Here is a 17,164-nt window from a genome sequence, read left to right on the forward strand (position 1 = left end):
GATTTCAGTATCATATTGGGATGAACAAGGTGTAACAAAAGACTGGGTGGGGGCGGCGGAAATCTAAGAACAATGAGGAACTATGCAGATGAAGATTTAGTTCCTCCCAGGAACTACACAGATGAAGATTTGGTTCCTCGCAGGGCGTCTCCCACAGGTGTGGTCTTGTCCTGGAGCATTACAGCATCATGGGATCATTGAGATCTCCCTTGTGACCTGAGGCCAAAATGGAAGTATGTCTTGGAGTGTTATTGCTGGCCTGTAGGCAGGAGAACTAGGCCTACTCAAATGATTTTTCCTTAGAATTATGTAGCATTGCTCCCAACACTTCACAATGGTGAACTTGTTTAGTGCTCACAGGACCTTGTTAGGTAATGATCCTAGCCTTCCCGCTTTACAGATGAGGCAAAGTAATTGTTACACAGCGAAAGGGAAGGTCGGGTTTGACACAGCAACACCCTCAGCCGCCCCGACATTCGGCACATCCCCTTGGCCTTCCTAGAAGGAGCAGTGATCCCTCTCTGGCTCTAAGGCCTCTGAACAGTGGAGGGAGGTTCTTGTATCTCAACTCACTAAGCGGTTCTTTCCCTTGCTCCTGCTTCTTGCAGATTGACGACACTGGCTCTTTTCAAGTCATAGTGGTTCCCTCCAGGATTGACGACTCACCAGTGCTAGAGAGACTCCAACGGTGCACTTTCTGCTATGGTAAGAGGTACAGAGAGAAGATAATTTGATCAGGCCTGTTAAGTGCCTTGAGTCACTGTTGGCAGGAGCAGCTGGAACCTGGCAGCAGGGACGTGCATGGCCCTGGGAGGACTCCTGGGGCTCTGGGCCTCTGTCACACTGCATCTTCCACAGATGGAGCTGGTCAGCTCAGCCTGCAGGGTCTCCTCCTATGTTTCCCAGGAGGAGGCTTACATTCCAGGCCTCTCTGCTTATGCTGCTTCCAGGAAACAGTAATGATTTTTTAGAAAAAAATTTAGCCTGTCTCATTGCCAGGTTTTTCATGCTGTAAAGTATTTTGTGAGTTTTCTAAATTTCAGATGTTCACAGCCCCAAAGAAATACTTTAAAGCAATTCAGTACCCTCCTATCTGCTTGGAATAGTTTTAGTACTGTAGACATAGAAACAGCAAACATGCATTTCTCATTGAAAAGAGTCTCCAAAGGTACTCAAATGTTAGGCATCTGAAAGATTTTTGCAGTTCTGATTGGTCTGCAGTGTTTTATATACAACTTCTACAGGTCCAGTTGGAAAACACTATTTTTCATTTGAGTGTTCTAATAACTATGAAGACAGTAGGAGCCACTGATATTACCAGTGGACATAGCAGCTGACCATTACCAAGTGTTTATGAAAGGTCACACACTGCTCTAATCACTTTATGTAATACCGGTGGTGATGATGACATTGAGATTTAAACTACTGTGTATGTTTCAAGCACTATTTTAATCACAACATGAATTATGTCACTCAATCGTTATAATCACCCTAAAATATTTGAAATATTATTGGCTCTATTTTATAGAGGAGGAAGATGAAGCTTAAAGAGATGTGATAATTTGCGCAGGGCCTCACCACCATATCAAACCCAAGAAAGCTGGCTCTCAACTGCCTCTAGTTTATGAGGAATGGAGGCCTCATTCTTCTTCCCAGAACTCTCTATTCAGCCCTGAAGAAAATGCCTGATTCCTGTCCTCCATGTATATCAGTGAGATGCCAGTGTTTGGCATATAAATGACCTTTTGAGAGATGGTGATCCTAGGGGAGCATTCAGATTTCCAGTCTTCCCCAAACCCCTCTCCCTTCTGTCTTCCCTCTGCTTCCTTCTAATCAATCATCAGTCTCTCCCTCTCTCTCTGAGTTGCACAGGGTTGTTTTAGGTCAGTGCTGGTGAACCTCTAGCACATGTGCCACAGCAAGCACGCAGAGCCCTCTCTGTTGGTACACAAGCCAAATTGCTCCAGAATCACCCCAGCAGCTGAGCATTCAGGTTTAACTGCAGTGTTGGCACTTTGTGATAAGTAAATTTTGGGTTGCAGCTTAGGCACTCAGTCTCCAAGGGGATCGTCATCACTAGTTTATGCATTGACAATCTTATAGCAGGAAGGCCTAACAGTGCTGAGGGTGGAGACACATCCCACCCTGTGGATTCTTGTTGCATCTTCAAATATGTCAGTCACAATGGTGTCAAAAGTTGCACATATGTGACTGGGGATGGATTTTGGCTCCATGTCTTGGCTTAAACCTTTGTTTTGTCTCTCAGGCATGTAATGGAAGGTATTTTGCCTGTCTTTTTCTGCAATTAAAACCCCCACAAAACTGAGCAAATGAGCAGCCTGCTATCCTTGATTTTAGAAACTGCCTTGTACATAGGTGACTGTTCTGCTATCTGACCATTACACAAGGTCATAAAATTTGACTAAGTTTCAGTAGGGGAGCCCTAACTTGTACAAAGCCATCTTCATTGAATCTATGAGCACTACTGAAGTTAGAAAGGTTGCTACATTCCCTGGGATCTGTACCCTGGTCCTTGGTCTTTCATTTAGCAGTTTTTATTTATGGCCCATGCCTTTAATCTACATACGAGCTGTCTGCACATATATTATTCTATTTCTCTTTTCTCTCTGGTTTTCAAAGAGGCTGTTCTCATCCTCAAATCATTAGCTTTATTTAAAAAACTAGGCAGAATGTCAGCCCTGGAAGGGACTTTGGGGTTAATCTGATCCTAGTTAGATCCACTTATCCTATTGCATAGAGAAACTGCAGAATTGAGGCCCAGCAGAGGCCTGGCCAGAGGCACTCAATGTGTTTGGTACCATGACAAGATCAGAATTCAAGAATCCCAGCACTTAGGCCAAAGGCCTCCCCACGCCTGTATCACATGGCCTCATTTCTAACAATAAAATCCTGACTTCATATGTAGAAACTTCTAGTAACTGGTATGTCCTTGAGCAAAATGATTTACTCTCCTGGCTCAATCTGTTCTATAAAATTAGAAGATTAGGTCACCTCTAATATTCTTCCTTTAGCAGTTTATTTTATGAACATTCATTGTGGTCAGGTTCAAAAAAAACCACTCTGTTTTTTTTATAATGCATTCTTTTTTCAATGAGATATGCATATTTATAAAAATGGCCTCATCTTTTATGAAATCCACTAATAAGCAATATTTCTAATCACACAACTTGTATTATGCATTCAACTAATAAGCACTATGAAGACAAAAAAGATGTACTGTAGCTTTGTGCACAGGGACTGCACACAGACATAAAATTACAAAGTTTCATTTAAATTGGCCGGGGATTTAGCTCATTGGTCCCACTGCCTGCCTCACAAGCTCAAGGTCCTGAGTTCAATCCCTGGTACAAAAAAAACCAAAACCAAAAACAAAACAATTGCAATGAGAAAAATTACTTTTTACTTTAAGTAGATTATTTTTCATAAATCAGTGACGGTATAGTGATGAAGGCCATTGGTTTAACCTGCATATTGTCAGTCTAGAGAGATCGTAGTGTAATACAGTATATTCTTGTCTTCATGAGATAAATTGCTCACTTCAGACTTTATAAACTTAACATAGCCAATATTAAACTTCACTTGAAAGCAGCTTAATATTTTAAAAACTAATACATTAGTGAGGGGAGTGTGGGGGATACATGGGTATAAAATCTGTACTTTCTAGACATAGATTCAAGCTGCATACTGGAGAGTCTTGCTGCTGTTGATATTAAAATCATTTCATAACTGCTTTAAAATATCAAAGATTATGCAGTTTCCAAATGTCAAACTAGCTGAGGTATGATTTTCCTTTTTCTGTCCATACCTGCTTTGTAACCTGAAGTGACTTGGTTTGCAGATATATGTAGGCCAGATGCATCTTGTGACCAAGCCAGACCACCCCCTACACAGTCTTACATGGATGCTGCTTTCCTTCTGGATGGCTCCCGGAATGTGGGAAGTGCCGAATTTGAAGACATAAGAGGCTTCCTAGGGGCACTGTTGGAGCACTTTGAAATCACCCCAGAGCCCAAGACCTCAGTCACTGGAGACCGGGTGGCCCTGTTGAGCCATGCTCCCTCCAACTTCCTTCCCAACACCCAGAGGAGCCCAGTTAGAACTGAGTTCAACCTCACCACCTACAGCAGCAAGCGCCTCATGAAGCGCCATGTGGAACAATCAGTTCAACAACTGAATGGAGATACTTTCATTGGTCATGCCTTGCGGTGGACTCTGGACAATATCTTCTTAAGCACACCCAATCTGAGAAAAAACAAAGTTATATTTGTGATATCTGTTGGAGAAACCAGTCACTTAGATGGAGAAACCTTAAAGCAAGAGTCTTTTCGAGCCAAGTGTCAGGGGTATGCTCTGTTTGTGCTTTCCCTCGGCCCTGCTTGGAATGACAAGGAACTGGAAGATCTAGCCAGCCTCCCTTTGGACCACCACTTGATCCAGCTTGGTCGAATTCATAAACCTGACTATAGATATGGTGTGAAGTTTGTGAAGTCCTTTATAAACTCAGTCAGGCGTAAGTCACAAACTTGCTCTTCCCTGCACATTAAGCGTATATACTTGGTATTCCCCAGTAAAAGGCTGACATGCTGACACGTATTCTTGGAAACTTCTTGTATGTCTTCAAGGGCATTGTAGGGTCAGAAAGGAAAATATGCAATAATGAATGGTGGGAGGGAGGAAACCTCTGATTCCTTAGCATTTCATTTTCTGGCTCATCTTTTTTATGCCTCTGGTTCCTAGGGAGAGGCAATCATAACAAGCAACTGTTCACACATCTGCCTGCATGAAGCAGTGTAGTCTGGGCTGTGGAAGTCACAGCCCAGACTCTAGCTACAAGTAGTCTTTGCCATGTAACATTAACATGCTGCCCTTTGATGGAACGTTTCATCATTCAACACCAAAAGAGAAAGCCAAAGAAAAGTTAAGCAGTTCTTGGCTTTGCTTTTACAAGTTCCGAAGGCAAATTTTGAAGTGTTAGGAGATACCATTTTACCTGTCAGAATGAAAGATGCAGGCTTGCAAAATTTTCTTAACCTCATAAATGACTTTTTATGATGCCAGTAATTAGTGTAACTGGTGCCAATAAAAAAATAAACATATTTCTTGGAGTGAGCTTGCCTTGAAAATATGAAACTCATTTTGAATGTGACAGAATGGACAAAAAGGAACTATGCTCTGATATGACTTTGAAGGTTGAAGAGCACTAGGTAAAATTTCTGAATATTTTCATAGTAAATGGATCTTTGAAGTCTAGATACAGAAAACTGAATAGACAGCTTAAAGAGCACCTGACTGTAGTTCAAGGTCCTGGTTATATCTCACTGATCATTGTCACTGATATTACATGGTGAGACTGGTTAAAGCTATAAAGAAAACCAGAGTAGTACAAGGTGAGGTTGGAGTGGCTTGGACATTGCTGAGGAGGTTACATTGTGAGCTCTCCTGTTCAGAGTCAGATTGAGGGCCACAAAGTGCACATCTAGGGAGCTTGTCAGAAATGCAGATTCTAGTCTTCACTGCACGAATTCTGAAATAGAATCTGCATTTTATCAAGATCCCTAGGGGATTCATATGCTTGTTATGGTCTAAGCAATACTGGTGTGGAAGCAATAGGTTCCCAGAATGAAATTTATATTGTTATATTCTGGAATAAGAACCTGAAAGAGAAGCTCGAGAAAAATAGGGGCAAGAGGTCATTCTGAAGGAAGTAATCACAAATTTTTTGTAAGGGTAAAACAAAAGAGCGTCTCAAAAGATTCCAATCAATGAGGTTTGAAATTGGAAGGGAGTCTTAAGATGGAGGCAGAGACAAGAAGATCTCTAGCCTAGCCTGAGGAACTCAGCAAGACCTTGACTCAAATAAAAAATTAAAAAGGGCCAGGGATGTAGCTCAGTGCAAGGACCCTGGGTTCAATCTAGTACTGAAAAAAAAAAAAAAAAGAATTTCTTTCCCTGTTTCCTCACAATTCTTGGTGGTATTTCATGGTAATTAGTCAAATTAGATAAGATGAATGCTTCCATCCTCCCCTCATTTAAAAGGGAAGAGGTGTTTTAAGAAAAAAAGTACTTAGAATGCTGGAGATGTTTTAAATGCTTTTGAAGAACTATAACCATGATGCAAGTATACTCCCTTTCTAGAACTTAGAGCCCTAGAAATCTCCAATCATTAAAATAGAGCCATAAAAGTAAAGGGAATCAGTGCCATAGCAGTCCCCACATACTAGCACTCACCATTGAACAGGAACATATGTTCATTAGGCACTGACTCTGGGCAGCTCACAGTTCAGGTGCCAGTTTCAAGGACTGACACAAAACAGACTGTTTCACTGCCCTCCTGGAGCATTGGAAAGCTGTGCTGGCAACTCCTATTTAACACACTGCTGTAACAGAGTGGGCTATCAAGTGCTGTCCACATCAGAATCAACACATTTTCTAAATGAAGCAAAACTGCTGTTTAATCATCTGAAATTTCAGAGTTAAGACAGATTAAAAACTAAAAATCAGGTGTCCAATAAGGGTAGCATCCCAGACTCAGGCCCTTCAGTCCAGAGCGTGCAGCTCTTCGTACAACAGCTTTGGAGACTGCTATATCTCAGCTCAGGAAAAACTTGCTACTCATTTATGAGGACCCTGCATCATTAGAAGAGATTTAATAGTGTTTGATTTAATGCTTTAAAATATGTATCTGTAAAGTTTCCTGTAAAAATCACTTTTTAATGGTATGGGACACACTTTATTAATATGAAAAATTAATACACTTCCAGATGAAATAAGTAACTAATGAATTAAACTCAAAATGGCACTGACATTATTGTTACTAGTGACACAGACCATAAAGGGTTGTCCTTTTCCCTTTGCAGAATGATACTTCACAAGAATAAAAAATAACTTTTCTGATTAGTTCACATCAGTTAAAGGACAGGTCATTAAGACTAACTGGAGCTGTCTCTTCTAATGATTAACTACTTGAGCAGCTAAGGGCATTGTATTGAAAAGTTCATTGAATTCACCTCTAAATTCCAAAGAAATGTACTGTCTAAAGTCTAAACCCAGAAGCTCCCTAAACCCAGAAATACACTTTCATTTCCTATGACTACCTTAGTTGGTATCTTTCCTTGATGGATGTTGGAAACAACAAACTAGTGCTGTGTTACAGCCCAGACTGTAGTCAAGTTACTATAAGAGATTCATGTATCCTTTTCTCTTCCCAGGTGCAATCAACAAATATCCACCAATAAACTTCAAAGCAAAGTGCAACAGGCTCAGCCCAACAGACTCAAAGCAGACCCCACGCCAGTTCCGAAGGTATCATCTGCTTCATGTGATTTGATGAATACTCTCCTCTTTCTTCTCTTTTCCTCCTCCTTTTCTTCTTGTCCTTTCTCTTTCATTTTATTTGGACAAAAATCTATTGCTACATGATATTAAAATATAATTCAAGGGAACAAGGTAGAACCTTTTTAATGACTAGATTGATCTGAAAAACAACCAAATAGAGCTAAAAAAAAAAAAAAAGGAAGTCTATTGAAGTAAAACACCCAGGGGGATGACCCAGTGGCAACGAGCATGCCAACGAGATCTTGGTTTCTAGCCACCATTCCCCACTAAGAGAGAGCAAGGTTTCTTAATTCCTTAGAAACATGGAATTTCAGCTGCAGCAGGGAATGAGCAATGTTAACCTGGAGCAAGCAAAAAGCAAGAAAATATGAAAAAACTAACAATGTAGTGTCAGGAAGACAAATGAGTTGCCTTGAAAGGATTTCTTTCCACTGGGCTAATCTAACTTGAACATCAGAAAGAATAACAATAGTAAAGAATTATAACACTAATTTTTAAAAATCCACAAGTCTATAAGAATACCCCCAAAAAAGGGAAAAGAGAGGAAAAGCTCTTCTTAATGTAAAAAAAATGGGCCAATAACTGTGAAGAAAATGATAGAACTGGGGTGAAAAAACAAATTTGCAATGCACAATGTATTAATGTTAATTACAAATGTAATAACTGTTATCATTAAGGAGTGCTAAAACTATTACATCAGAGATTGTTGGGGAGCAAGCTGTTTAAAGTTTCATGGAACCATTCATGAAGTTCTTAATTACAAGGGGGAAAAATGTGCCTTTCTATGGGAAGATGTGGCAGTATCCCTATGACCAAGTTCTGAGGCTGTGCAGTGGGACACATACACATCACCTGTGTGGGATTCTGGCTAGAAATATTGAACTGAGTCGAACAATGAGAAAATCATGAGGCACCTCCAGATTGTGAAATGTTCTCCAGAACACCCTTGCCTATACTCCTTGTAGGTTTCATGTCACAAACAGAGGGATATGGGTTGTGGTACTGTTCTTGAATGAGAAACACTAAAGAGAACAGCCAGATATAACTGTGTGAACCCTCATTGGACCCTGAATCAGAAAAAGAGTTGATATAAATGACATTTGGGGAATAATTAGGGAAGTTTAAGTGAACAATATGTTACATGTTTTTTTTTAATTGTGTGGATTTCCTTGTGAGTAGTAGTAGTGTTATGTTTGTATAAGAGGATGTCTTTGTTCTTGAAATGGGTATGCAAAAGTATTTAAGAGTAACATGCATGATGGTTCTAGTATGATGGGATGTGTGTGTACATATATGTATGTTTGCATGTATATGTGTTCACACATCTATACCTAGATCCATGTATGCACATATCTACATGTACAGATACATGTTGTACACATCTACAGTACAGATATGTATATGTACACATCTACACACATGTATATATGTATGCATAGATCTACACATATGGATACAAGTAGCACACATCTAACATGTATACACACATATACACAGACATACATGTATATACATCTACACATATGGATACACATGCACACACATAGAAAGGAGCAAGATAGTAAAGCTGGAGAATCTAGGTGAAAGGTATGCAAGTAATTATGGTTCTATTCTTTCTGATTTTCTGTGAGCTTCACAATTTTCAAAATAAAAAATAACTTGTAAAGCTCAATGAAGGATTAAAGAGAATAACAAATACATCTTAAGAGAAACATAATGAACTAGGAAAAAAGCTGAAGAAATTAGAAAGCAAAGATGATTACTGTAAGAGGTTTAGAGCTAGAAGAGAATGAAAAAAAATCTAACCTATATCTAACTCAAATTCTAGAAAGATAAAATAGAAACCGTAAATGAGAAACAATACTCAAAGACATAAAGGGATGGTTATCTTTACAGGTAAAGGAAAAATAGGATTTACAGAGGAAGAGAAGACAAGGCATAATAGGAAGGATAAATAAAAACCACATGACATTTAGGGATGATATAGGGAAAAATGGAACCCAAAAATAAAATCTAAAAATAGCCCTTGCAAAAGACCAGATCATATACAAAAAATTATAATTAAGCTGGCCACTGAATTATTGATAATAGCAACAGTGGAAGTGGCAAGACTACTGAACTATTTAGTATCTTTAACGTAGTGGAATAAAATTTTTATCAACTTAGGAAAACTGTCTTTCAAAATAATAGTAAAAAAGACAGTCAGATTTTAAAAATAGTTTTCCACAAAAAGATCTTCAAGGAACTTCTAAAATGTACGTACTTCAAAGAAAATAAAAATGACCACAGTGGGAATGAGATGGAGGAAGTAATAATGACTAATAAAGTAAACCTAAACAAATGTATTTTTATTTTTCAAATTTTCACTTTTTCTTTTGCAGTGCTGGGGATCTAATCCAGTAGCTGTGCATGCTAGGCAAGCACTCTCCACTATTAAACCAAACCCCTAGTCCAACAAATGTATTTTTAAATGATAGTATAATTTGTGGGGTTACCAAAAAGCTGTCCTTGTTAACAAAGACATGAAAATAAAACCTTTGTTACCTGGTGGTTTTAACCAAAGAAACAGCTGTACTAAGACTATGAGTATTAATCAGTGTCTTATTTATTCACTATTTAAATATGAATAAAGACAGTAATAAAACACATTAAATAATAAAAGACACATTTTTTTTAAATGATGCCTTGAGGTGGGTGTGGGAAAACATACATGTAATCCCAATACTCTGGGAGGCTGTGGCAGAAGATCACAAGTTTGAGCCCAACCTGGGCAATATAGTGAGACCATGTCTCAAAATAAAAAGGGCTAAGGACTAAGCTTAGTGGTAGAGCACCCCTGGGTTCGACACCCCATACTGGGGTTGGGGGTGGGGGAATGAAGCCTGGAGCCTTAAGGAAAAAAGACGAATGCAAAAAGGGAAAACAATTACATAATTCACAGGAAGTAAATGGAGATGAGGGTTCTAGGAACTTGTATTCTTTGGGGTGGGTTAGGTTGTTGAAACACATCACATTCTATTAAAAGACATTAAAATTTTTGAGGGCACACATGAAAAAATAGAAAGTAGACAACTACCAAAAATAAAGCAAAGAAAAATGGGATAAAAATGACAATATAACATTTTAAAATAAAAAGTCAAGAAAAGAAACATTAAGACAAAGAAGTGCAATAGAAGGCACAAAGAGAACAGAACCAAGTTTATTTAAATATATCAATAATTACAATAAAAATACAGGCTAAGCATGCCAGAGACATAGATTTGATTTTAAAAATAAAATAATATCCAACAATAATGGTTTTTAAGAGACACATCTACAACATAAGGAAATGGAAAGGTTGAAGATAAAATGATGGGAAAAACAATACCAAGCAAATATTTGAAAAAGAAAGCTGGAACAGCTATATTAATATCAGATAAAATATGTTTTTTAACAAATCTATTTTATTGAGATAAAGAGAGTCTGTATAGGATGACAAAAGTGGTTCATGAGGAAAATACAACAATCCTAAACTTATCAGAGGGTCATACAAGGTAGAAAGTGAAAGACTCCAGGAAGAAATTGTTTTTGAACTCTCATCAAAACTGGTGATTTCTGTATACCAGTTTGATAGGTCAAGCAGACAGCAATTAATAAAGACACAAAAGACTTAAATAACAAACTTGATTTAATAAACACACATAGTAACTGTCGGGTAAAAGGGCCGAAGACCAAGACCAGACCAGACTACAATAAGCCTTTATTAGGGGAACAGATCTGCCGGGCTGTCTCTGAACAAAGGAGAGACAAAAGCAATATGGCTGGGGGAGGGAGAGTCTTTTATAGAGACTGGGGTGGGGTTTGTAGGGGCTGGGGTGGGGTTTGTAGGGGCTGAGATGGGGTTGAGTGAGGTAGTGACTAGGGAATAGAGGAGCCGGTGATGTCACTAGTGGTAGGAGGTGAGGAGTATTAGGTTACTTTCTAGGCGGGAACAGGGGCATAATGGGAAGAAGGGTTTGTTCTTTGGTGGGAGCAACCATCTTGGCATGATGTCACACAGGGGAGGGGGCAAGGCACCATAGGAAGAGGGCAGCTACTATACATAATAGCTGCAGAGGTGGTGGGAGACCTATCAGTAACCTGCAAAGAAAAAATTAGACATTCATCTGAAGAACACATGGAACATTAACAACGGTTGGTGAGAGGTGCAATCTACAGGTGTAATTGCTCAATTTTAATGTATGAAGCAAGTGTCAACAAATCTCTAAGAACTGCAGTCTGATCACAGTACAATTACATTAAAAACTAAAAACAAGTTTTTCAAAGTCCATATACTTTTATATTAAAATCACCTTTCTAAATTAGCAATGGAACAAAAACATAATGGAAATTTTAATTTTTAATTAATTAATTAATTTTTTTTTGGTACTGGGGATTGAACTCTGGACCTTGCGCTTGTGAGGCAGGCGCTGGAACCACTAAGCTAAATCCCCGGCCCCCATAATGGAAATTTTAAATGTTTTAGAATTACATATTAATCAAAATGCTGTAGGTCAAAACTTACGGAACTGATCAAAAGTGATGAGGTTCATAGTATTAATTCCTAAGTTAGGGAAAATTTTAAAATCCTGAAAGCTAGAGCTAAGCACTGCTATTAAGATTTCAGATAGAGAGAGAGAGAGAGAGAGAGGATCCCCAAAGAAAGGAAAATTAATAATAAGGGAGAACTGAATAGTTTTAAATAAAGATACAAAAGATTATCAACAAGGGCTAAATTTAGTTTCTTAAAATCTTAATATTATACATATGCATGGTATCTTTTGCACATGTAAATGTTATTTTTTAAAATTAAAAGTGGAGTCAAGGAGTTAGGAGTGTCTGTTTCTGTAGAACTCATTCTATATTTACGACAGTCGGAGCCACTGACCACATCCCAGCATGCACCAGCATTCAGGACTCGCACGTAGGTGAAAATCTTTGACAGTGTGCCTGCTTTATGGTGCAGTGTGTACACGTGAGTGGCGTGCTTCCGAAGCTCCAGGCACCTCTTCAAGGCCTCCACCTGGGAGGTCCAGCCATCTGGTGGGCGAGCTGTGCAGGGAACTGTCCAGCAGCAAACACTGCCTGAAGTCAAGCCTGAAACAGGCGAGGGCCTTCCATGTAAGGAGGGCAGGGCTTCCTCTGCGGGCGGTGCTTAGCGACTCAGAAGAAGGGCACAGGACGCCCTGCTTGGGGCTAGGTGAAGCTGGCATTTTGGCACAGAGGGCGCCTCACAGGGTGTTAGAGAGGTGCTGAGGCTGGTGTGGTAAGTGACACGAGCCAGCCAGCTTCCTGGGCTACACACTTGCGCAGAGCCTGGGCCCTCACCAGTGCTGCCATTGGAGTTTGGTGGTCTGCAGTCACTGCTGATGCTATGAGGCAGGGGGTCCTGGGCTTTGAATCTAGGGCCTTTGCATTGAGCTACATCCCCTCCACCTTTTTTTTTTTTGGTACCGAGGATCAAACTCAGGACCTTGCGCTTGCAAGGCAGGTGGCGAAACCACTGAGCTAAATCCCCGGCCACCTTGTTTCTTGTGACAGTGTCTCACTAAGTTGCCAAGATTGGGCTGGAACTTGTGGCCCTCCTGCCTCAGCCTCCCAGAGTGCTGCTATTACAGGTGTGCACCACCACGCCCACCTTCAGTGTTATTTTTGAACCTGTATTTTGTGAGGGCCAATGGGCAATAAAGCACATGTTGGGGAATTGGGGCTGGGAACCTCTATCTACTTGGTGTTATGGTTTGGACCCAAAATTGTAGGGAACAGGGGAAGGGGACGTTACCAGAACCTCTGCAGTAAGTCCTAGTCTCCTTCGAGCCATGAGCCACGGCAGCACACGGCGAATTACAGGAAAGGTAGACAAATGAGACTGAGAAGAAGCTGAGCTTTGGGTCTGATCAGTGCTGCTCTGGGCGGCAAAGACAAGAACCCCTAGCTTGCAGCACCTTTTATTTAGTACATCAGGAGAAACAAATGCAACAAATGAATATGTAGATTTCAGTATCACATTGGGATGAACAAGGTGTAAGTAACAAAAGACTAGGTGGGGGCAGAAATCTAAAAACAATGAGGAACTATGCAGATGAAGATTTAGTTCCTCCCAGGAACTACACAGATGAAGATTTGGTTCCTCCCAGGGTGTCTCTTGCAGGTGTGGTCTTGTCCTGGAGCATTACAGCATCACGGGATCATTGAGATCTCCCTTGTGACCTGAGGCCAAAACGGAATTATGTCTGGAATGTCCTAGCTGGGCTGTAGGCTGGAGAACTAGGCCTACTCAAATGATTTTTCCCTAGAATTATGTAGCATTGCTCCCAACACAAAATATCCCCAGAGGGCTCATATTTTCAGAGGTGGGGCATGTGTGTTGCATGTATGCATGTGTATAAAGAATACATGCATCCTGGGGAGTTGGTACATGTATATATTGCATCATAGATCTTTGTACTTACCCCTCCTCCCCTCTCTCTGAGGTGGGACTTTTGAAGGTGATTGGATCATGAAGGCTTGACTTCATCAGTGGATTAAACCATAGATAGATTTTAATTTAACAGGATTAGTGGATGGTAATGGAAACTGATAAAAGTGGGGCCTAGTTGAAAGGAGTTGGTCAGAGGGTGAGACCTTGGGGATTTTGTCCCTCTCTACCCTCCCCCGCCCAAGTAAGCAGCTTTATTCTGCCATGCTCTTTAGCTATGATTCTGCTTTGCCACGGGCCTAAAAGTTATGGAGCAGCTGAGCATGGACTGACACCTATTCAGCCCACTTGGCACCTCCTAGCTCCCTGGGCCTCTACCTGGTCAAGGGGCTTACAAACAAACACCCAGAGAACTGGGGTCCTGCATACTCAGTCTTATGCTGGAAGCTGGAAGCTGGAAGGTGGTGGTGCCACAATACATTTGCCTTTTGGCCACTTCTCTAAGTACCCAGCATGTTCCAGCCAAGAGATGGTGATATTTTTGGAGATCAGCCCTCTGCTGTGGGTTGAGACAACCAGCTGAGGGAAACATGGTGGCTCAACTTCCAGGCTATCTTCTAGAGGCTGATGGGAGGGGGACTCCCAAGCCATGGGGCAGGAGTCCCCGTGAGGGCCTGCACTGTCCTGTGAGAATCCCTATGCCACAGGAGCTGGATTGCATTGGGCTCCACATATGTAGCCAGCCACAATTGTATGGGCATATGCCAAAGCCAGCCTCCACAGTGAAGAGGCATTTGTGGGAAGTGTCCCACCATGCTTTCTGTTTGAAGAACAATATAAGCAGGAAAAGAAGATTCACAGTGCTTTGGTACAGGAAGTTTCTTCCCCCTTATCCACACTGCCCTACACTCACAGGGAGCTCAGCTTCTCCTATGAACCTAAAATGGTAAAGCAGCTGGGCCATCAAGGCACTGAGACATGAAATCCATACCATTATCTGTGATTTCCCCAATGATATATCCTCTGGCCTTCTCTAGGTGACCAAAGAGTATAATAAAAGATGATGAGTCACATGGCTGCTTTTGAAGCTCTCTGCCTGGGCCATTCATGAGAAGTGAGGCAGAACTGAACTCAGAATTGAGGGGGATGAGAATGTCTGCCCTTACAGTCGACTTGCCTAGTCCTTAGAATGACCTGCATCAGAATTAGCTCATTCTGCAGTGAGACTCTGAGGAAAATCCAGAGAAGCTGGTTCCTATCAGATGGAAAGGAACTGAATCTAACCATAAGCAACCATGAAGACAGATGGCCAGAGGGTGACATCACAGGCAGCTCTTGGTATAAGCACTTGGATCCGCTCAGAGACAATCAAAGAGTCATCTGCTTTTTGGCTCATGCAGTCAGGGAAGTACTTGTGCCAGACTCCAAAGCAGTGACAGACCACAGAAAGAATGGCTAAATTGTTAGAATGGACACAGCCACCTGTACCATTTGAATAACATAGCTGTTGTAACTGTGCTTTCCAGTGTGTTTTTTGAACCCAGAAAAGATAAGAATTCTGGAGTCGAAGCAATCTTATGTTTTCAGTGCATCCAGTCAACCATAAGGCAGCACAGCTGATTTCTGATGATCTGTACAGAGGGAGCGATCTGTGGGCACCAAGAAGCCAAATCTACACTCACCCCATTTTATCTAAAATTTGCCACATCTTTCTATCCATGAACTTTACTGGAGCTGGGCACAAGTTGCAGAATTAACTATTTCATCTGTTTCATTCTTTTGACCTGTGGTTGGAGCTACCAATCAGCAAAGAATTATTTGAACAATGTAGAGTAGGAAAAAGAGAAAACTGGGTAATCAAAAGATTCTTATCAAATAGATAACAAGTACAAATTCCTGTGTATAATACAATGAAAATAGCTGGAAATTTAGTGTTCAATCCTTATGAGAATACAAATATTTGAGGGAGAAAGATAGCAATGCCGTATTTGGAAGCAGTTACCGATTTAACAGTTTTTAATAAAGAAGATAACTAACAAAGATAACTAAGCTTGCCATGAAAAAGGGAGGAGGAAGAGGAGGGGGAAGAACAATACAAATAAGAGAATGAAGCCATGAAAAGTGTATTTCAGACTCAAAAGAATGCCCTCCCCATGTTCTCTGAATACAATCATGAATTTGGGGGACTTTAATTCATAATATTCAGAGTCTAAGGATTATAATACAAAAAAGAAGTAAAAATGGGAGGAAGTATGAAAAAATTGTATTTGCACTGAAATTTAGCTGTGGCTGCTGTTCTTGGTAACTGGAAGTCTGCAGTCTAAGCCGACTTAGAACATCCCTGATAGCACTGACAGAAGGAACTGAGAAACTCTGAGTCGAGTTTCAGAAGCCCAGATGTTTAGCATATAATGCAGAGGCTTTGGAGGTCCAGGTAACATGAATGCATGGTTCTCTTTATTGTTCTCATGTTTCCTGCACCCCTAACTCTTTATAGAGGAAAAAAACCCTGAGGCATTTTTAGGTAAATGAATGTCCCTCAATACCATAATCTTAAGTGAAATAAATCTGACACACAAGTTTACGCATTACACTGTTTCTCTTATATGAGAAACCCAAAGTATAAATAAGGAGCAAAAAATAAAAGGTAGATATTAGGAAGTAGGAAGATCTTTTTCAAATAGGAAGAGGAACAAGAGGGGAGAGGGAAAAAAGGAAAAAGGGATTCTAAAAGAGCTGAAAAATGTAAATAGAGCTTTTGCAAATAGGGAGGAAAAAAGAACTGGCAAGAGCAGAGAGGGGAAAAGGAAAAGGACAAAAGAATTAAGATGTATTATGTACATGTACAAACTCATGACAAATGTAATCATTATGTTCTACAAACGTATTCATAAAAAAAGAAATACATGCCAGGGGGAGGAGTGTGCATGTTTGCACATATATTTACTGAAAGAATTTTAGCTTAAAGTTGCATATGTTCCCACTGTACTCATTTTCTAAATACTGTTTTGTGAAATAAGTCAAATTTTATAGCTAATGAAATTAAAAAAAAATAAAGAAGTAGATCACAGTGAATACTGCCAATGTTCTTATGAAACATTTTTTAAAAGTTTTCTTGGCTCCTCCCTTGACCACAATTCAGCCAATTGCTGGTTTATCAGTATTGGGAAACCTCTTTTTTCTCATGCCACCAATCTCTCCTATGTCCAATCTACAAGTATTCATGAAGTGCCTGTGTGCTGGGCTTTTCATACCTTCTCTGTCCAGCCTGCCCCAGGCCATCTAGCTTCCTGTGGTCCTGTACTCATAGTCACGTGCTTCCACAGCATGCATAACATTTACCATTTCATTTTCTATTCCAAATTTAAAGAA

The 17,164-nt window shown here is 40.3% G+C and overlaps 1 protein-coding gene across 1 annotated transcript in view; it reads left to right on the top strand.

Annotated features, from left to right (window-relative positions):
* The window catches only part of Col6a6 (collagen type VI alpha 6 chain), a 166,845-nt gene that overhangs the window by 144,244 nt on the left and 5,437 nt on the right, over positions 1-17,164 (top strand). The window contains exons 35-37 of the mRNA XM_087186151.1: positions 609-705; positions 3,860-4,531; positions 7,230-7,323. Of these exons, the coding sequence (XP_087042277.1) occupies positions 609-705; positions 3,860-4,531; positions 7,230-7,323 (863 nt within the window). The remainder of the gene's footprint in view (positions 1-608; positions 706-3,859; positions 4,532-7,229; positions 7,324-17,164) is intronic.

Source organism: Heterocephalus glaber, unplaced genomic scaffold (genome assembly GCF_053883595.1).
Source record: "Heterocephalus glaber isolate CG9 unplaced genomic scaffold, H.glaber_assembly_v1.0 deba00001504, whole genome shotgun sequence".
Lineage (NCBI taxonomy): Eukaryota > Metazoa > Chordata > Mammalia > Rodentia > Bathyergidae > Heterocephalus > Heterocephalus glaber.